Source organism: Euleptes europaea, chromosome 8, assembly GCF_029931775.1.
Source record: "Euleptes europaea isolate rEulEur1 chromosome 8, rEulEur1.hap1, whole genome shotgun sequence".
Lineage (NCBI taxonomy): Eukaryota > Metazoa > Chordata > Lepidosauria > Squamata > Sphaerodactylidae > Euleptes > Euleptes europaea.
In genome coordinates this window covers 18,977,555-18,999,542 of record NC_079319.1, presented here as the reverse complement: position 1 = coordinate 18,999,542, position 21,988 = coordinate 18,977,555, and the positions used below count along the sequence as shown (strand labels likewise).

General features: G+C 42.5%; 1 protein-coding gene across 1 annotated transcript in view; it reads right to left on the bottom strand.

Annotated features, from left to right (window-relative positions):
* CSMD3 (CUB and Sushi multiple domains 3) overlaps positions 1-21,988 on the bottom strand; it is a 712,581-nt gene that overhangs the window by 272,007 nt on the left and 418,586 nt on the right. The window contains exons 12-13 of the mRNA XM_056854045.1: positions 21,499-21,602; positions 16,644-16,756 (exon numbers count right to left, since the gene is read on the bottom strand). Coding sequence (XP_056710023.1) covers positions 16,644-16,756; positions 21,499-21,602 — 217 coding nt within the window. The remainder of the gene's footprint in view (positions 1-16,643; positions 16,757-21,498; positions 21,603-21,988) is intronic.

Below are 21,988 nucleotides of genomic sequence, written 5' to 3'. Positions count from 1 at the left end.
CTGTTGCTATTACTGTGCTATAACTACATACAAAATCAAATCAGTAACTGATTTGAAAGACTACAGTCCACAATAGCCATGCAGATTAGCTTTGGATTTCACACATTAACAGATCACTTCAGGATACAATGGTTCCATATTAACATACCACACCCTCATTAGCACATTATCTTGATACTTACAGGACAATGATTAGCACATTACCTTTGATACTTTTTGCAGGACAATGATTCAGCTCAAACCCAACCCCTTTCTGACTATATATTACTCTTCCTACACACTTGACACTGAGAGACACTGTCCTTCAGTGTTACTCCTCTGAAGATGCCGGCCACAGCTGCTGGCGAAACGTCAAGAAAGAAAATACCAAGACCACAGTCACACAGCCCGGATAACCTACAAGAACCAATAAACTCTGACCGTGAAAGCCTTCGACAATAAATCAGTAACTATTTGTATTAGGGTCATTTTGCTAAACCCTGTGTTTTTCCCACAGGATGCATGGTGTATGGAATGTCTTGCTCAAGCTTCTTTTGTGGCACCTATATCATTTTTTCAAAACACAATGAAGGTAGGAGAACTAAGTGTGGGGAAGGGAGAACAATGTAAAACAGGTATAAATATTGCTTGGTGGCGGGGGGAGACACCTACATTGTTTTTATGACTTCTGTCAGAAGAATTTACATTCCCTTAAATTAATCGGTGTGGGGCCCATAGAGATGCTGAGCAAGAGTTAATCATTTTACGAAATGCAATATTTCTGTCCTTTGCATGCTTGCCCTAGTCTTACAGGTCACAGACATAGTGTGTAGGTGACTCACTTAACCCGTAGGGAGATAGGATGGTCACTTGCTGTACAAATGTGTTTTGACAGAATGACTCTGGCTTCAATCCCTACAGAAGCAACTTGTCTATCCAGTTTCTTCTGTTCAAGTAAAACAGATCAGACTGCGATTGTCACAACACATTGACTACAAAAGCAATGGAAATGTTGCTGCAAAGCTGAATGCTTATATCACCAGAAACATTAACAAATATATCCAAATCACATTTAATCAAAATTGACATATATATTTTTTTTTTAAAAAGCAGGAATCCTACCACCAGTAATAGATAAAAGTAGGGAAGAACTTTGCAGATATGTGAAAACTGCTGCAAGAGTGGCAATTGCCACTAAACGGAAACAAGAATACAAGGAATAGAAGATTAGCTAGACAAACTAGCAGAGTATGCAGTGATGGCCAAGCTGATGAACTTTGTGAACAAAAGACCTACGGAAGAGTTTCAACTTCAAAAATATATGCAATTTTAGTAAAAGAAAATCTAAATTCAACATTAAGGTATAGGGACAAATGGAACATTTACTTAGATAAACCATTGAGTGATCAAAAATGGGAATATATTTTTTCAAAGAGATTAGATTTCTCAGTTATCTTGCAAATAAGAGAAAATCTAATTAAGATGGTATATATGTGGTATTTAACTCCAATTAGAATAAGTAAAATCTACAAATCAGTGAACGATAGTTGTTGGTACTGCGATAAAAAAACAAGCAGACTTCATACATATGTGGTGGAAATGTGAGAGAGCTATAAGGTTCTGGACTGAAATAGTGAAATATCTGTCTGTTGGAATGGAGATTGATATCCCATGTAAACCTGAGATACTTTTGTTAAATTTAGCCCCTAACCTAACTAAAGATAAATGATGTATGTGGTTACACATGATAACTGCTGCTAGAATGACTTTTGCCAGACATTGGAAGCAAAAAAACGACTCCAAAGATAGAGGAATGGTTGGTTAAAGTAAAAGAAATATATGTATTAATTAAGCTAACAACACATCAGAAAAATGGTGATACAATGAGCCTAGATGAGCTATGGTTACGAACTGTAAATAAAATGGAAAATCTTATAATCAAGGGTGAGAAAGGACAATGTGCTGCGAGGACAGCCTAGCTATTTTATAGAGGACTAAACCATGTAGTTGGTGTGGTAGTATGAATGAGGATATTGAAATAAGCTGTAATATAGAAATTTGGTTAATTTTTTTAAAATGTTTACATATATACAAGGTGGCAATACAAGGCGGCAAAGACCAGCGACAAGATGGCAAAGACCAAGAACACTGCCCTCGCTCCTCTGCTGATGTCCCAGAGCCAGTGCCATTCGTGAAAGCCTTCAACTGTTGTGTAGGTTCCTTAATTCTTGCTGTTTCTGCTTTTGGCACTGGCTTCTCTTCCCCAATGTGGATTTATTGGACCATGCACTAACTTTGTTTAGATTTTAGTTGAAACAGTTTGTGTTAACTGTTGACACTGTCCTTGGAGATTGTGCATACTTGAAAGGTGGGCTATGTATTACATTTTGACTAAGATAACAGTTTACTACTACTTAATAGATCTTATCTTTATTAGGGGAAGTAGCTGGACACAGAACTGCATCTGCTTCTAGAAGAAGAAAAAGAAGAAGAAGAAGCAGAAGAAAAAGAAGAAGAAGAAGAAGAGGAGGAGGAGGAGGAGAAGGAGGAGGAGGAGTTGGTTTTTATACCCTGCTTACTCTACCTTGAAGGAGTCTCAAAGAGGCTTACAATCACAATTCCTTCCTCTCCCCACAAATGGCACCTTGTGAGGTAGGTGGGGCTGAGAGAATTCTGAGAAAACTGTGACTAGCCCAAGGTCATCCAACAGGCTTCATGTGGAGGAGTGAGGAATCAAACCCAGTTCTCCAGATTAGAGTCTGCCGTTCTTAACCTCTACACCACACCGGCTCTCTGGCTCTCTCATCACCCTATCATCACCTTGTGCTAAAGAGGCACTATATAAATATATTCAATAAGTTATAACATATGTTATATTAGAAAGTGGTGCAGTTTTGTGTCCAGCTAACTGCTCAATAAATTCCTTTGATGAAGACAACTGAAACACATTGCGAATGATTTATTAAATAATAATTGCAACCTTTTCAGCTTGGCCTCCTGCATCTTTCACTTTGATGGAACATCCTCAAGAGACTCCACAGCTAAGCAAAACTGTTTACCAACCTAACATGAAGTCAGCAGCTTGATCTTACAGTGGCCAAGGGCATTTGAGCATCAAGCTTACAAAGATAAAGGACTGCTTCTAAAAACAGCCAGCCAGACTAGCTTTACAGAAAGCCAAAAGAACACATGGAATCAAAGAACTAAACCAGAACAACAATTGGGTATTTGTTGGCAGAAGAAAGAAAATAAAGCAGACTTGGAAGTGATAGCATGAGAATTATTTAGACAGATACCAGACACTTGTTACAATGAGGGCAGCTTTTTGTTACCAGTAATGTTTACTGTCTTTCAGTGGTAGGGGAAACATACCTGACATCAACATTGGTAATGGGAGCAGTGGGAGAAAACTAGGCTGCATATCAAGAATGCTCAAGCAAACCCTAAAAATCTAATTTATTTAACACGTCAGGTGTGTAATGTGTAAAACATAGCAGTACCAAGGAAAGTATATTATACTATATTTAGATTTTTCATTCCATGGAGCAGAAATAAAGTAAAACATAGATGATTTTTTTTTAACTGAACCATGTAGTGAATTTCTGAAGATAGCAAACAACCACCCAGAGTATTGTGTTCAGTTTTGGGCATCACAGTTTAAGGAGGATGTAGACAAGCTGGAACATGTCCAGAGGAGGGCAACAAAGATGGTGAGGGGTCTGGAGACCAAGTCCTGTGAGGAAAGGTTGAAGGAGCTGGGTATGTTTAGCCTGAAAAGGAGAAGACTGAGAGGGGATATGATAACCATCTTCAAGTACTTGAAGGGCTGTCATATAGAGGAGGGCGCCGAGTTGTTTTCTTTTGCCCCAGAAAGTCGGACCAGAACCAAAGGGCAGAAATTAAATCAAAAGAGTTTCCATCTAGACAGTAGGAAGAATTTTCTAAACAGTTAGAGCAGTTCCTCAGCAGAACAGAATTCCTTGGGAGGTGGTAAGCGCTCCTTCCCTGGAGGTTTTTAATCAGAGGCTAGATAACCATCTGTCAGCAATTCTGATTCTATGACCTTAGGCAGATGATGAGAGGGAGGGCATATTGGCGATCTTCTGAGCATGGAGTAGGGGTCACTGGAGGTGTGTAGGGGAGGTAGTTGTGAATTTCCTGCATTGTGCAGGGGGTTGGACTAGATGACCCTGTTTTAAACTTAAAACAGACATTAAGTTTACCAGATCACAAGCTGTAAAAGAAAATGGGTATAAGATGTTTTATAGATGGCATTATGCACCGAAAGATTTGCAGAAGATGTACAAAGCAAATCAGGCAAACTGTTGGAAATGTTCTGATACAGAAGTGACATATTTCCACCAATGGTGGACATGCAAGAAAGTACAAACCTTTTGGAAAATGATACATAAAGAAATACAAGACCTAACGAAAACCAGCTTTCAACCAGAAGCCAAATACTTCTTATTGGGTATTATTCCAACTCAAATATCACCTAATCAAAGAGAGCTGTACCAATAAGCAACAACAGCAGCGAGATTGCTATTGGAACAAAAATGGGAAGATAAAGAGATACCAGACTTAAAGATGTGGATTACAAAAATGCATGAATATGCAATGATGTCAAAACTCTCTACCTTGCTACATCATGAGATGATTGAAGAGCACAAACAGAAATGGCAATCTTTTTATGATAAATATGAAAGATTATAAATATATACTTTAGTTAGTGTTGTCATGAAATCCATGATTGTTCCTCGCAATAGATTAAAAGGTAATATTAAAGATACCAAAAATGATATAATATTGATGTACGAATTGATGTACGAATGATATAATAGTAATAATAGGAGATAAAAGTAAGGTTATGATAGACATAATAATAAAGAAAGTCCGTACACCGGTGTATTAGAAATGACAATGAATGTAGTTTGATTACTCCTTTTCCTGTTTCCCCTTTCCCATGTCTTGTAATAAAAACAATAAAAACTTTAAAAAAAGAAAAAAAAGAAAGATGCTGGTGGGATGTTCCCAATAAAACATGAGTTACAGGGTAACTGCCCATTCCTGAGCCTTTCGGCGGCCGGGGACGGTATGGCCGAGGCGCTGCCACAGCACCTCCAATGAGGTTCTCCAGCCTCTGAAAGGCTGCAAAAAGCCTTTTTAAATTAAAAAAAAGAAAGGGGGGGGTATTTTTCCCCATTGCGAACAGTGAGGCTGCAACACTGTTCTTGAAGGAGGCATTCCTGGCCTAGAGGGGTTGTGGAAGCTGACTAATGTCAGCTCTGCCCCTGGGAACACCCCGGAAACGCCCCTCTATGCCAGCACCGCATGTCTCTTCCGGGATTTACGTCCCAGAGAGACTGTGCTGCCGGGGGGGTGGAGGGTGGCATGCAGCTCCGTGGCACTCAGGCACTGACAGAACTGCCCCCGCTGCCAGCATAAGTGCCTCTTATCATGCCTCCTAAGCCCAATTGCCCCCCAACCTCAGCAATAAGCCCTAAGTCAGCATCTCTGTGTTTCTGGGGAGCCATGAGATCAGCACCTTCCCAGTCTCTTGGACAACCTCACCTTTCCCCCTCCATGGGTGGGGCTCAAGAAGGAGTGCACTTGCATTAAAAAGTCGATTCCAGATTTCATTACTGAAGTTAAAAAGCCATGTAGTGTGACAAGTTTATTGTCACTATGATTCTGTTACCCCTTAATAATGTAACATGTGGATACTGATAAGTAATGAGACATCTGCTCACAAAACGCACATGGTAAATATAACACCTGACGAGAAGTCACACCCCTCTACAAGTCAGCTCACTTCAATCGTATTGACCCTTTGATTAAAGAAATGGGCTCTGGTGATGAGGGTGAATGGACCAAAAGATTTCTGCTGGGAGACAGCTCACCAATCACCACCCAGGTCGCAAAATACTGTGCAGTAGAATGAAGCTACATCACCTTAATGTACTTCCTTAATCTGTGAACATGTAAAATTGGGTGGTTCCTAATTTTGTTGGCCTTGGTTGTAAACATCTACTCTGTATGGTCAATTTCTGTTGTACCTGTTTTATCTGGCATACTAGCCACAAATAAAATGTATTTATTTATTATTATAGTTTGATTCAGAACACAGAACACTGTCATTTTATTCAACATTAATTACATGTAAGCAGAAAAAACACACCGGAAGTAACATTTAATGGAAACAGAACAGGTGGAACAATATCATCAGCTCCTCTGTACTTTTATAATACTGGGGATAAATAAGGCACAGATCTCACAGAAGGTTGTTAATCCAGTGCTAACATATATGAAAGCCCCCAGCTGATTGTAGCAGCTGTTGGCTCTGACAGTGATATCCAGGTAAGAATCCCCATTCTATCTCTCCTGCCATTGCTGCTGTCACTCATCTAGTCATCCTTATTAACAACACTTGGCTTCTTCAGGCAGCACAAGAAAATGACACTGATGGAATTCTTCTTTTATGCACATGCACAAACAGAGGCTTCAGGTGGTAAGGTAAATTTGATAAGTTTGATCAGAGGACATTTCTCTGGAGAACAGAGGCAGATGTGTTTGAGCTGTCCTTGAAACAGTCTTACACATTCTTTAAAATCACACAGATCAGCTGTTCGAGTTGTTCACAAGCAATAAAAGTTATACCCCTGAGACAACTGGAACAATCTCCAGCAGAACCAATGCCTCCCAAGTGCCTATGTTTCGGATTCCAACATTCAAACAAAGCTAGCTTTCACTGGTTTAGAATTAGGTGCAGATTATTGTATTTTGTTTTATTTACTTTATTTATAATCCACCTTTCTCACGGGGATTCAAGGCAGGCTACAGAGTCAGTAAAATCAACAGGATGGGGCGTTCAATAAACAATGAAATAGAAATAGGACTGTAGAAGTCTGAAACCAAGCAGAAATCTAAAAAGTAGAACTGAGCATAAGTATTAATATGACATTAAACAACACAAATATTACCTAGTAGGATCCTACTTAGACCACAGTCCCTAATCATTTATCCAAATAACTTTATTATTTTATTTTATTTTATTAACTATTCTGTACAATGCAACTCTGTTACCTGTGAAGATTATGTGAATCTAAGGCCTTCTGCAGGGGAAGGCAATAGCAACTTCTCAATTGCCTTGAAAGCCCTTTGTTGGGGTTGCCATGAGTCAGTGCGACTTGAGGGCACTTACGTATGTAGAGAGGGGAGGAAAGGATAACCCTGAATTTCAGGTGCCCCCCCCCCCACACACACACACAAACACACCTTCTGACAATAGCAGCATGGCGATCCAGCTGGTCAGGTACACCACCCTCTGCCTCTGCACCTTTGGAGAGCTGCTAGTAGTCATGCCAGCCAGCTAGCTAGTTGGGGGCTCCTCTCTGTATCCTTGTACCTCCTGGGTGGTGTGAGAAGGCTTCAGGCAACAGAGTAGACCACCCTCCATGTATATACCCAAACAGGCATTGCCCAAATTTACCTGTATATTTATAGTGGCTTCACAGTATATACCAGTAAGTAGCATTACATCTGGGGGAATTTTTCCCCCTTCTGTACACATGAGACCCTTCAAGTCCCAGGAGTGTAAAGGATGTTAATAGCACTGCCTTCAAAATGCCTTGATGGATGTATCACCCATAGGTGTGGATCCTAAGATAGTTCTGAGGGACTACAATTTCATCCGCCATCTGTCTCTTTTGAAAACAGTCAATTAGTAGCTTAATTGTCTTGGCACCTCGTACACTGTTGTACATATGCTATAACTGATCAAGCAATTCTGTTTGCACAAAATTGTAGAAAAGCTGCCTTGCAGCTTTTTGAGTAATCTTATTTCATTTTATAAACATTTTGGATTTTGAAGAGGGGGGGGTGTTAAATTATGCCCAAGGGTTAAAGCCTTCCCTGTGCAGCTTTCAGTATTATGAACACAGTATTTCAGTAGGCAACTGTGCACCGTACTGGCACACCAAATGTTATTTATTATTTATTACTCTCCTTCTTTTACTTCAATTTGTAAGCCTGGGGAGAGGAGGACTCTCAAGACGTCGGGTGGCATTTAAGAAGGTGTCCTGGCACGTCCCAATGTCTTGGTGAGTCTCCCCTAGTTAGCAACTGCCGCTACTTTTCACATTACAGGATGTAGGAGGTACTACAGCACAAATTATTCAGCCATACTGTGGGCTAGAATTTCTGGCCTAACTTCAACAGCTCCCATGACACAAATCGTGACTGGCCTAATGAGAAGCAGAATGAGTTGTCTCAGGCAGACATCTTTCAGTGTGTGTGTTAAGTGCCGTCAAGTCGCTTCCGACTCATGGCGACCCTATGAATGAAAGTCCTCCAGAATGTCCTATCTTTGACAGACTTGTTCAGATCTTGCAAATTGAAGGCTGTGGCTTCCTTTATTGAGTCTTTCAGTACCAGAGGACAATCCTTCTAGGACGTCTCCCTCACAAAAAAGGCTGAGAAGAGCAAGAAAGGCCTGTGATAGGGTTGCCAGCTCCAGGCTGGGAAATATCTGGAGATTTTTGGGGCGGAGCTTGAGGAGGGGATGGTATGGGGAGGGGAGGGACTTCAATGCCATAGAGGCCAATTGCCAATGCGGCCATTTTCTTTAGGCAAACTGATCATTTTTGGCTGGAGATCAGTTGCAATAGCAGGAGATCTCCAGCTAGTACCTGGTTGGCAACCCTAGCCTGTGATTCAAGAAACATAATTCTATTACTCTTTGTAAAATATGTTGGCTCGGGGGCAGGAGGGCATGAATGTAGGCTATAAAGAGCTCTTTTTATTACAGTAGTCCAGCTCTGTCCTGCATGTCTGATAAATATTGTTGAAAATGGCTTCAAAACACATAGATACTATTTTAAAATAAAACAGTGGCAGGGTGTTTCACTATGTCTTCTTAATAATACGCCATCCTCCTCCCCTCCCCCTTTTAAAAACCCAGTCATCATTTTGGCAGCCGTGTTGTAATAACTTATTTTGGGAACGTGCTTATTTTAAAGTCTTCATTGCAACGTTCTTAGTTTGACCTTTCTTAAAGCATTGTTAGTGAAATACGCAGTTCAGCGTTTGTTCCTAAGGAGCTTCGCATTTAACTTTGCAGGACAGCCCAAACTGATCATTATAGGGCCCAGTTAATGGCATTTAATGCAGACCTTTTTTTTTTAAGTACCTCAAAATGATGTTGCTTTAAAAGATGGGAAGGCATGTATTTCCCCACCGGTGGACCTCAGGGCTCGACAGGTTTCCAGGTCCCTCTTTGCCATCGGCGGGAGGTTTTTGGGGCGGAGCCTGAGGAGGGTGGTGTTTGGAGAGGGGAGGGACTTCAATGCCATAGAGGCCAATGACCAAAGTGGCCATTTTCTCCAGGGGAACCAATCTCTATCGGCTGGAGATTTCCAGCTAGTACCTGGAGGTAAGCAGTTCTACATATGCTGCAAAAGGGGGGGGATGTGCCAAAGGGCGGAAAAGATGAGGGACCTTCATGCCCCATATTTATATGACCAGGCTTTTGCTGTCTTTTTGAGTCTCTCAGTATAGTCTATATATTCTGTGTTCCATCCCACCCTTCCTCCAATGAGCTCAGGATGGCCTACACCATTTTCTCTCCATTTTATTGTCACAACCCTCTATGGTATGCTAGGGAGGGAAAACACGGCTGACAGAAATATCATGGGGAAACTTACAAAATCTAAACAAGACCATAGATACTTGCAGCGATATTTTAGTAACCCGTGTAGGCAACTTTTATTTGCTCATCTCATTACTTTCTTTTTCATCGCTTCCTCTTGTTTCCGTTCTGCACTTCTGTGAATGCCTAAGAAAGTTCTCGTACCTTCCTCGGCATTCACTAAATGTTATCACTTAATATTCCGAGGATTTCAAAGAATAAGCTGAAATTCTTCAATGACTGTGATCTGCAATCATGGCTGATAATCTGCAGGTGCACACTTCCTTATTCATATTTGTTACGCCACTTTCAGATGTGGAGCTGTCTTCTGCTTCACGGGAAAGCTCCCAGAGTTTTACATACTGCTATTTTACAGGAAGCTGTTTTTCTAACTGAACGCGAAGTTATGCTACTCTGCTTTCTAACGACATTAAAGTAGCTGCAAGATACAGAAGTGATTTCGACTCCCCTTTCTAGAACATTAATTAAATAATAAAAATTGTGAATCGTTAAACCCGCTCGGAAGAGCGCAAGTCAGTTTCCACAAACACTGCTGCACTGACGGCCCAGTAATATATTAACTCAGAACATCTTCCCTAGATCTAACTTGATTACATAGCCTCGGCCTCGCATTTTGATATTTTCAGTATCTACAGCATCTGCAATGAGTGTTTCAAAAACATTTCCTTTTGCCATCTTTCTCTTTTGCAGGGGAGGGGCTGTGGCTCAGTGGTAGAGCCGCTGCTTGGCCTGCAGAAGGTCCCAGGTTCAATCCCTGGCATCTCCAGTTAAAGGGACTGGGCAAGTAGGTGATGTGAAAGGCCCCTGCCTGAGACCCTGGAGAGCCGCTGCCGGTCTGAGTAGACGAAACTGACTTCACTGGACCAAGGGTCTGATTCAGTAGAAGGCAGCTTCATGTGCTCATGTGTTCATGCATCTGCGCTGTGAAAGAAGCAGCAGTGGCGTCCAGAATTTCCATATGTCTGGAAAAAAGGGTTTGGGGGATGAAAAGGCTCCTGCGCTGTATGTTGTTATCTACTGGGTACAAAGGCAAGATCTGTGGCCTTGAAAACAAATGCAGTCTGTAGTGTTGTTGTTGTTATTAATGTATGCAGTTTAATTATTAGGAGAAAATAAGCAGCGCGACTTAAGAACGCTACAGAAGAACATTATGTAGGTGCATTTTTGAGGAGTCTTCTCCTGAAATCTCATTTGAGGTATTGAGACCTGCTTACCAGCCAACCCTGCCAAAGTATGCCGACCTTTAGATTTTTAAAATTTTTCTTTGCACTCTCAGTATATTCCTTCCAGTCATGTGGAAGTGCTTAATCACCTATTCAACGATTATTACTGTGTGTGTGTGTGTGTGTGTGTGTGTGTGTGTGTGTAGGCAATTGTTGCTTTGCATTTGGTGTTGTGAGAGTAATTGGCTGTGGGAAAGTACACAAGAGTACTTCTCCGGGAAGGGTTGCCAGTAGGGTTGCCAGGTCACTCTTTGCAACTGGGCGGATGTTTTTGGGCTGGAGCCTGAGGAGGGCAGAGTTTGGGGAGGGGAGGGACTTCAATGCCACAGAGTTCAATTGCCAAAGCGTCCATTTTCTCCAGGTAAACTGATCTCTATCAGCTGAAGATCAGTTGTAATAGCAGGAGATCTCCAGCTAATACCTGGAGGCTGGCAACCCTAGCTGCCAGATCTCCCCCAACAACCAAAGGGGGATGAGGGGTAAGGTTCCCAGAATCAGGTTGGGAAACCCCTAGAGGTTTGGGGATAGTACCTGGGGAGGACAAGGACCTCAGAGGGCAGACTGACCCATGGGGTGATGTCACATCCCGACGTTTACTAGGCAGACTTTGTTTACGGGGTGGTTTGCCAGTGCCTCCCCCAGACGTCAATTTACCCCCAGCAATCTGGGTACTCATTTTATGGACCTCAGAAGGATGGAAGGCTAAGTCAACCATGAGCTGGCTACCTGAAACTGACTTCTGTCGGGATCGAACTCAGGTTGTGCACAGAGCTTTTGACTGCAGTACTGCAGCTTACCACTCTGTGCCATGGGGTCCTATTTCCTTTCCCATAGCCTGATGTTGTTTTTTTAAACCTGCATTACGGTTGCCAGGTCCCTGTTCGCCATTGGCGGAAGGTTTTGGGGGCGGAGCCTGAGGAGGGCAGGGTTTGGGGAGGGCAGGGACTTCAATGCCATAGAGCCCGATTGCCAAAGTGGCCATTTTCTCCAGGGGAACTGATCTCCATCGGCTCCATGGAGATGAGTTGTAATGGCATGAGATCACCAGCTACCACCTGGAGGTTGGCAACCCTAACCTGCATACATCTTTGGCTTTTAAAATGGTGTGCAACGGGTTATGGGAGAGAGTACTGTATAAAGGTACCGAATAGTTACAAATACGGATGTACGCATGCATGGATATGCAGACGGTAGCAGATGGAGTGGAGCCTTCAGCAGTATTTAATGAGGGCAGCGATCCTTGGTATGAGGATAGGGGTATAACAAGCATCTGTGCTGTGTCGGGGAGTGTCAAGTTCATTGGCCCTGGGGCTGAGATTGGAGAAGGTAAGCGACAGCCGCTTTTCGGGGCCCGGAGGGACAACAAGCTAATTTAAAGGCTTTCGGTAACTAACCGTGTTAATTACACATGACCTTTCACTTGCATTAGCGGCTTCCACGCTGTTTCTTCGAGACGGATCGTCGTTTCCCCCCACATTTTATTTTTATCTCATTGATTTCATCTTCTATTGACTTCACTGCCTGGTGAAATGATGATGGAGCGGGCCTTCCGTTTGCCAAGCTGTCATCACCTGGACGTGGGTAATGGCACCTTTCAATGCTTTTTTTTTTTTTTTAAGCAAGGTGGGAGGAAGCCACTGAGCCTCTCACCTGGTTTCTGGGTCGATTCCCCTCCCTCTGTGAGCAAAAGTGGCAAGCTCTCCTTTGATGTGGTAATTTAACTCAATTTATACAACATGCCGTCTACATCAGGGGTTGGTATTTCAGCCCTAATTTCTACAGAAATTGTCCTAATACACTATTAAAGTCACACCATTAAAAAAGGTTCTTCAAGCAAAGCTCCCTGCGTAAGTTTATCTGACTGACAATCTTGCTAGTACATTTACCAAGCATTCCTGAGGGGGGACAGTCCTCTTAGGAGGCGGCGTGACCTCCCTGCCAGCGTAAGTGCATCTAATCATGCAACAAGACACACGCTGGCGGCGAGGGCAGTTCCGCCTGAGCGCGGAGCTGCGCCTCACCCCTCCGGTGCGGTCTCTCCATGGTGCAGGCAATGGCGGAGGATTGCTGCGCCAGCGTGGGGGGGCGTTCCCAGGGCGGGGTGGGGGCTTTCGGCCCTGGATGCCAGCGGTGAGGATGGCATTGCTGCACCTGTTTTTTTAGCAGGCGCAGCCTCACTGTTTTCAATGGGCAAAAGGCCCCGTTAAACAAAAAAAAGCCGTGAATCGGCATACGGGGAACGGCCTTAGGAGACAGCTGGCCTGTGCCTTCTCCCTGCTGTTCCCGCACGCTGATTCTCAGGAATGCGCGGTTATCTGTATAGTAGTATCTATCTGTTTTTATTTATTGATTTAGCTATGGCTAAACCCTGCTTTTTTCCCCCAACAAAGAGGCTTACAGTGTCATTTCTCATGTCCTCCTTTTAAGCAGGACAACAATGACCCTGTGAAGTAGGTTACAGTGCATTCCTAAGGAGAGTTACTCCAGTCTAAGTTCATTCATTTCAATGGGCTTAGACTGGAGTAACTCTCCTTAGGAATGCACTGTTAGGCTGAGAGAGTGTGGCTGGCCCGAGACGTCCCAACATGCTTTTACATCAGTCTGGAGATTTGAACCTAGGTCTCCAGATCTTAATCTAGGGTTGCCAGGTCCTTCTTCGCCACCGGCGGGACATTTTTAGGGCGGAGCCTGAGGAGGTCGGTGTTTGGGGAGGGGAGGGACTTCAATGCCATAGAGTCAAATTGCCACAGTGGCCATTTTCTCCAGGTTAACTGATTTCTATCAGCTGGAGATCAGTTCTAATGGCAGGCGATCTCCAGCTAGTACCTCGAGGTTGGCAACTCCATGCTAATCTGACACTCTAATCTTGACACCATGCTGGTTGTATCTGTCTGCCTAATATATACCTGCTTTGGATTTTGCTACAGTTTTGCAAAAGGTTTAGCTAATAGTCAGATCAATGGTCAACTGAGGAATAAACTAAATGGGACAACGAGAGACCTGTGACTAGATGCTCCAACATGTTGCAGTTTGAATTGTCATAGGTCTTTTATGCTTGGCTGTTTCACTCACTGTCAGCCCTGTAATGACTTCGGGTCTTCGTTTGGATTATGCATGCTGTTTCCGACCATCAGAGATCGCCCCACTCTCCCCCTGCATTTCCCCACATTTTGCCTGTGTTTTCAAATTCGAGATAAAACAGGTCCCTCAAAATGCGAGCAAAATGTGGGGAAACGCAGGGAGAGAGCGAAGCAACCTCTGATGGTCAGAAACGGCATGCATAATCCAAACAAAGACCCAGAGTCGTTGGAGTGGTGACAGTGAATGAAACAGCCATCCATAAAAGACCATAGTGTGTGGCCCCAGTTTGGACTGAGAGAGTAGTGTGGAAGAAAAAGGGTGTGGAACTGTTCCCGTCATGTCATTTAAAAAATCTTAACTCCCATACCCCCTTGGGATTGTTATTTCTACCACAAGAGGAAACATACCATATACTATACCCATATGTTTTCCCTGTGGGGCAAATAACACACCAGGAAAGAACAAGTAAAACAAAAAAATGCAGAGAAAATGTTAGAAGGGAAGCTTTAATTATTATACCAATATATTAGATAGCTTAATAACTGTAGCTTATGAATAGTGGGGAGTAATGATTTGTTCTTTTGTGAATAATATTATATATGTACAATTAATTATTTTTCAGACTTTAAAGTAGCTGATCTAGTAGCTGACATAATTCAAAGTTTAAAAATGAAGTGTTACATGGTTAACTTTGTATAGGGGGGGCTATAACATTATAAAATACAGTATTTTTGTTTATTGAGATGCGAATAAAGAACTTGTTCTAGTTATGTTTTAGATAAGGAGCCACGCATATGAATGTGATATTATAATGCTGTGGGTGTGTTGTTATGTTGGTTTTGTTTGAAATAATAAAAATTGTATTTAGGAAAAAGAGGCAGAGAATTGGTGAGAAGGGATGAAATCCTTCTCCCCTGTGCTACAAGGTGGGTCTCAACATTATGCATCAAAACATATACTGCAATTCTTTTCCGTGTCCTGACAGAGTTTTCTGTAACATTTCTACTCGTTCAATTGTTCTTTTTAAACTTTTTTTAACCGAACAAGATAAAGTTAAGAAGTGCCACTTTCAGAATGGATTTTTTTTTAACATCTCAGGAGATCAGAAATACAAAAAGGACACATGGTTTTGCGAAAGCCATCACAATTAGACTTGGATGAAACGTCACAAAATTCAACGGCTTTCATAAAGTAGACACAGAGTTAAAACCCACTGTCATCATATCGATTGGAGTCTGGCAATTCAGCTAATGCTCTAGCAACCTTGTATTGCCGAAGTGCACCCCCTCAATTCTTTGAATAGGAATAGAAGAACATCAAAGTAATAGTATTGCCATCATGTTCTTCTCTGACAGCTCTATATTTCAGAGTAGAAACGGACTCTCTGCTTGGCAACTGAATTTGTAGCAATTGGGTATCCTTTACACCTGCTCCATACAGAAAATACTGACGGTTCAAAACGTTTATAAACACAACCAAGCAGGGGTACAACAGATCGTCTCATATTCTTACGTGGCACTGCAAAACACTGGCAAGAACACGGCAGACCAAATTTAAATTAAATGCTTCTAACAAAGAGGGGTTGAGTCTTCTTTTAAACATGTGCTTATTCACAGATTCATCCCAAGCTATTTTAGCAAGCCTTTGGGTGGGGGGGAAGGGGGAATGACTGGAAAGTATGACCCTGATACTAGCCAAACCGTGCATTCCCAAGAATTGGCGTACAGGAACGGCGGGGAGAAGGCACAGACGAGCGGTCTCCTAACGCCATTCTCCATAAGCCAATAAAAAAAAAAATTACGGCTTTTTTTGTTTAACGTGGCCTTTTGCCCCATTGAAACCAGCGAGGCGGCATCTGCTAAAAAGCAGGCTCAGCAACGCTGTTCCCGGCGCTGGCATAATGGGCCGAACTGGGACAGGAAGCTGCCGACTGGCGGCTCCTCCCCCTGGCCCGCCCCAGGATTGCCCTGGAAACACCCCCCCCCTCACCAGCGCGGCAATTCTCCGCTGTGGCCTGCACCACAGAGAGACCACACCGGCGGAGGGGCGCCGGTGGAACTGCCCTGGCCGCCAGCGTAAGTGCATCTTGTTGCATGATTAGATGCACTTAGGCTGGCGGCAAGGTCATGCTGCCTCCTAAGAGGACTTGCCCCCCTCAGGAATGCATGGAAATTCTAGCCTTACTGGATGCAGTGCGTGCAAAACAGCATTCATGCTCATCTCTGAAAATCTCTTTCTTTTTTTGTAATTGTAAAGTGCTCTCTTCTCTTAAGCAGTGATGGAATGCAGCATATTTAATATTATTCCCCTGATTCACCAACTTGTTTTCAAGACCGACTGCTTTCAGACTTGAGCTCCTGACGTAAACGTTGTCACCGCCCATCCATATACCTTTTACACATTGAGCAAAGGAAATTTTTTATACCTGCATCCTTCTAGCAACTAAAAGGGAAATGTAGCCAAGTACAGGGTCAATGATTCACATATCCATTTAGGAGCAAATGCTCCAGGTCCCTTTCTTCTGCTCTTTTAGTACAGCTAAATACAGTGCAATGTCTACCACACTGCCGGTGGTTCGTCCGTTGGCCCAGGGAGGGAAAACTATGGATTGTGTCTATGTCATTGAACACATCTGTCTGATAGCTTATTTTTACCTTTGTAGTTGACTTTGAAGCCTATTGAACCCACACTTTCATCTGTTTGAAGATGAAGCCACATCTGATGGTTCATGCTGACAATTAAATCTGGCACGAAGCTTCCGGTTAACCTAATCATAAACAAAATAAAAATCCCATTAGCAGGAGATTGGCTTTAAGTAAGAGATATTTTTTAAAAAATCAAGCAAGAGATCCTGATTATAGCACTCAGAGGACTAGAACATCACAGTGCATTATGAGAAGTTATCAGGAAAGATGCCGACTACAAAATAATGTTTGAGTTCTGTATAACTCACCAACAGCAATCTGTGTAGGTCTCGTTCAACATTTGCAGGTAGGGAAAAGCTGATTGTGGGTGTGTGGGGAACATGGGCTTTAATGGCAAAATATGGGTGTTAAACCTGAATTCTTATCACATTATCGCAGCAGCTGTATAAGAACATTAAAGAATGGTGAAGAGCCAGGCTGCAATCCTATTGGTGGTTCGCATACACAGAATAAATCCCACAAGTACATGCGGCACAATCCTGATACCGACCATTACAATTAACTTGAGCATACATTAGTAGTAGCATCATCTCTTCTTCCCTAATGGTTCTGTCTTACATCCCACTTTCAAAAATGTTTCAGGTACACTCCCAGAGAGAAAGAGCACAATTATCATCAACAGGTACTGCTCCTATCAATATATATCTGTAATGAATCACTAGGTTTGCCAATCATTAGAACATCTCAGTTTGCAAGATCTGAGCAAGGCTGTCAAAGATAGGACATTTTGGAGGACTTTCATTCATAGGGTCGCCATGAGTCGGAAGCGACTTGACGGCATTTAACACACACACACAGAGAACATCTCTACATGAAGTCATTATCCCCAAAGACAAAGTACCTCACGTAAATGTTAGATTTTTTTGCCAGACTAGGTACAATTGACATGGGAATGACAAAAATTATTTATTTACTTCACTTTTACAACACTTTTCCAGATCCGAAGGAGACCCAAAGCAGTACTGCTCTCACTGTACATTCATTGAACTGCAGTATAACCTCAAGACAAGGAGGGTTGATCCAAGGTGGCTTACGTTATTCCCCTCTCTTCCACTTTATCCTCACAAGAACCTTGTGAGTTAGGTTAAGCTGAGAGTATGTTATTGGCTCAAGGTCACCCAGCAAGCTTCCATCGCAGAGTGCGGATTCAAACCTGGGTCTCCCAGATCCTAGTCTGACACTCTAACTACTACAACACCAAACTTTTAAAAAGGTACCAAACTAATGTAAATAGTGGAACTCCCTGCCCCAGGATGTGGTGATGGCTGCCAACTTGGAAGGCTTTAAGAGGGGAGTTGGCATGTTCTTGGAGGATAGGACTATCCATGGCTACTAGACAAAATGAATACTAGACATGATGCATACCCATTCTCTCTAGACTCAGAGGAGCATGCCTATTCCAAGGCAAGAGATGTTCAGAGATGGTTTGCCATTGCTTGCCTCTGTGTAGTGACCTTTGGTGGTCTCTCAGGCAAATACTGAACAGGGACAACCGTGCTCAGCTTCGAAGATCTTGTGAGATCAGGCTACCTTGGGTTATCCAGGTCAGGGTGCACTTTACTATACAGATAGTGTAATCTCATTGCCTCTGAAAGGAGGCTACTCTATCACATGCACTACAAATAAACCCCATCAAAGAACTTCATACTCATTAAAACTCTCAAAACTCTTGTGAGGAATGCCAGTATTATTAAGTCCACATTGCAGATAGAGAGGGGAATGAGAGAGAGGGGCTTGCCTAAGTATACTAAGTGAGTTCACGGCACAGCCACAGTCATCCTGCTTCATTTTCTTAGCCACTACAAATTTAGCAAAACAGATTTAGGATGCCAATTTTAAGAAGAAATGAATCAGAGACAATCATGCTTAGACTGTCAAAACTATAAATTGAGAGAGGGGGCAGACCTTCAGCAAACTATTGGCATGTTTCTACGCACTACATCTTCTTTATTATAATACAGTAGTGTCTTTACTTTGAAGCCTACAATAACTTGAGTAATGCAGTACTAAGAGAACATGATGGAGTGTCCATTTGCATTCGTAAAAAAACAATTGTCACTTCATCAGCGTTTTTTTTTTTACCCCCAATACAAGTCGTGCCTCAGTGGGCTGCCTCAAAACATTAGCATCTTAAACTAGTCCAGATATGCGATAAATGATGCATATATGCCCCAAGGAAAGAAGGAGGTTGGAGAAGAAAGAAAGAAAGAAAGAAAGAAAGAAAGAAAGAAAGAAAGAAAGAAAGAAAGAAAGAAAGAAAGAAAGAAAGAAAGAACGAACAGTGGACAATTTAATTGGAGATAAGGATGATATGAAACCACAAAAGTACTCTAGACATAATTACCAACTCTTGGATGATACCATTAATGAAAGATTGATTTCACTTAGAACTGCCAACTCTAGCTTGGGCAGTTTCTGGAGATTTGAATGTAGTGTTGGGGGGAGGGGAGCTCAGCAGGGATATGATGCTATAGAGTCCATTCTTTGAAGCTGCCATTTCCTCCAGGGGAACTGATCTCTGTAGTTTGGAGATCAGTTGTAATTTTGGGAGAGCTCTAGTCCTCACCTGGAGGCACAGTCCAAGTTCCTCTGTAAAGAATTAGTTTTTCAAAGCTTGTACCTCCCTGGCTACAAGCCGAATGGTAAGGGAGCTTCTTCCTTGTGTCCTGAGATCTTATAATTTCCCTTTGAAAGTCCATGCCCCTCAGGGGTCATTCTGGTCTTCTTTCCTCAAAAGGAAGAAACTATTGTCCAGCCATTTGGTTGTCCAAGGTCATTTACACATTGTCGCTGTAGCCTCCTTTATTCTCTATTTCAGCCAGGATCAATTTTTTCTGAACGCACACTATCTCATTCCTTGTCGGCTCAATGCTGTTTCGACGCAAAATGAACCGCGCTTTTCCCATTCCTCTTCTTGCCCGAATTAAACCATTCATTCTGGCTCATTCCAGAATCACTGAGCGAGCGTACAACTTTCTCGGGTTGAGCTTCACTCCCCCTTTTCCAAACCCCTCTTCAAGGCAGCATGCAACTAGCCAAACAGGGGAAGCACAGAAGATTGGCTTCTCTCACAGCCAATCACAAAGCAGTGTGTAAAGATGCAGGAATTCAAGTACTTCCTGCTACCTTGGAGCTCTTTCTGAGCAAAAGAAAGGCTTTTTAAAAACAAGGCTTGGATTTCTCTCTCTCCCCCCTTCTTTCAGATTGCTCCGTTTTTTGTTTTTCGTTCTTAAAATGCTTTTTTATGCGGCAGTTGGGTTTGGGGGGAAGGAAATCTTCTTGCTCAAGGTAAGGCAATAACAGACCAGCACTTGGGAGACTGCTTTTCTGTATTTGTGCCTCCATTAGCACAGTTTCATCCCTTATCATTCCAGCCAATGCAAACAGTTTCCCCCAACCCGGGTTACTTTGATCCTGGCTGAAACAGGGAATAAAGGAGGCTACAGGGACCATATGCAAATGACCCAAGTCTCTGTTCCTTTTAGGTGTGACTTTATGCAGCTTAACTAAGAGCTGGAGAGCTCTCGGACTGGACTCATCTCCTGTAATCCTTTTGCCAGCTACAAGTTTTCAATCGGCCTCACGCTCATAGACAGGGTGCAGTCCCTGTAGTTGAATTATCGGGGTGAATTCTAGAGTGGAGGGCATTTCTCCACAGGCAGAGCGGGCGGGGGTTGGTGTTATACAGTAATCCTTTCATAGAAAGTAATGAGTTGGTTGTGCTCTAATCAAGGAACTGAAGTAGTGTTTGGCCGTTACTCTACAAAGCCTTGCCGTATCATAGACGTAATGCCCTCAATCCACTCCTGACCCAGATACTTTCTAGTAGAGTCTTTAAGTCATTTGAAGAGAAAAAAACATGCAAGCAGAGAAGTTGACACCAGCTTGTCTGGAGAAAAATTTAACTTAATCTATGCATCCTTTTCTCTGTAAAGAAGATTAACGGAATGTTAAATTAACAATCATTAAGCAAAAGGGAGACTGCAACCAAGAAATCAGAAGGCGATTGAGACTGTGAAGGGCAGCCATGAAGAAGCTGGAAAAGATTCTTAACTGTAAGGAGGTGTTGCAGGCGATCAAGATCAAGTTAATTCATGTCATAGTAAAAGGGAATTAAATATCCCTCTGGGATATTCTCTTAATCTCTTCCCTATGTACTAGACTGTGCAGGTGCTATCAGGTTGGTGATAAATTATTTTATTGTTCTAGTACTGCGGTGGAAGAGGACCCTTCTCAGCAGAACAGTCTAGAGGTTCTGAGGAGATCCTGAGCGGTAGTGGCGGGTTACTTTCCAGGGAACCCTGGTCTAAGAGAACATTCCAGCAAGGAAAAGCACCATTTCCCCCCTTCCTACTGTAACAATTGTTGTTAATTCCCTACTATGTATGGGTGTGGAAGTTGGACAATGAAGAAAGCTGACAGGAAGAAAGTTGATCCCTTTGAAATGTGGTGTTGGAGGAGAGTGTTACAGATACTGTGGACAACCAAAAAGACAAATAGGTGGGTTCTAGATCAAATCAAGCCTGAACTCTCCATAGAAGCTACAATGACCAAACTGAGGCTATCGTACTTTGGTCACATAATGACAAGACAAAAGTCACCGGAAAAGACAATAATGCTGTGGAAAATTGAAGGCAGCAAGAAAAGAGGAAGACCCAACATGAGATGGATTGACTCAATCATGGAAGGCACAGCTCTCAGTCTGCAAGACTTTAGCAAGGCTGTTGGAAGGACATTAATTCATAGGGTCATAATGAGTCGGAAGTATCTTGACGACATTTACACACAAATGCAAAAGACTTACACTTGAAGAACAGTTCTGGGATCACCCACTTCTCCTCCGTCACCAATTGTTAGTGTGTCATACCCAATCTCCAGATCAAATTCTTCAAAATTAATCTGAATAACCTGTCGGGGGGAAAACACATACAAAACCTTAAGAATATACATTTCCCATCTTTCATCAGCAGTAGCATACAAAGTAGCAAGGAATCTACCCAAGGCCATTGTTATTTAGCCTGGATATATTTTGAGCTCTCATGTTATATATATAAAAATGAAATACTTGTACAAAATGAAACAACAGATAGTCACGGAAGAATGGGGCAATAATTTACCCCTGCCACTATGAAGTTTTCTGCAATGCAACGCAACCCCTAAGGCCAATATTCCAATTTAAATGTAAAAGTTTTACTTTTTTTAATAACTTGAGCTAAATGAAAGTGCCAGAGGCAAAAGTTTCATTATGCACCAGTGGTCTAGACTACAGCATTTTTTGTTTGTTTTTTAACTAT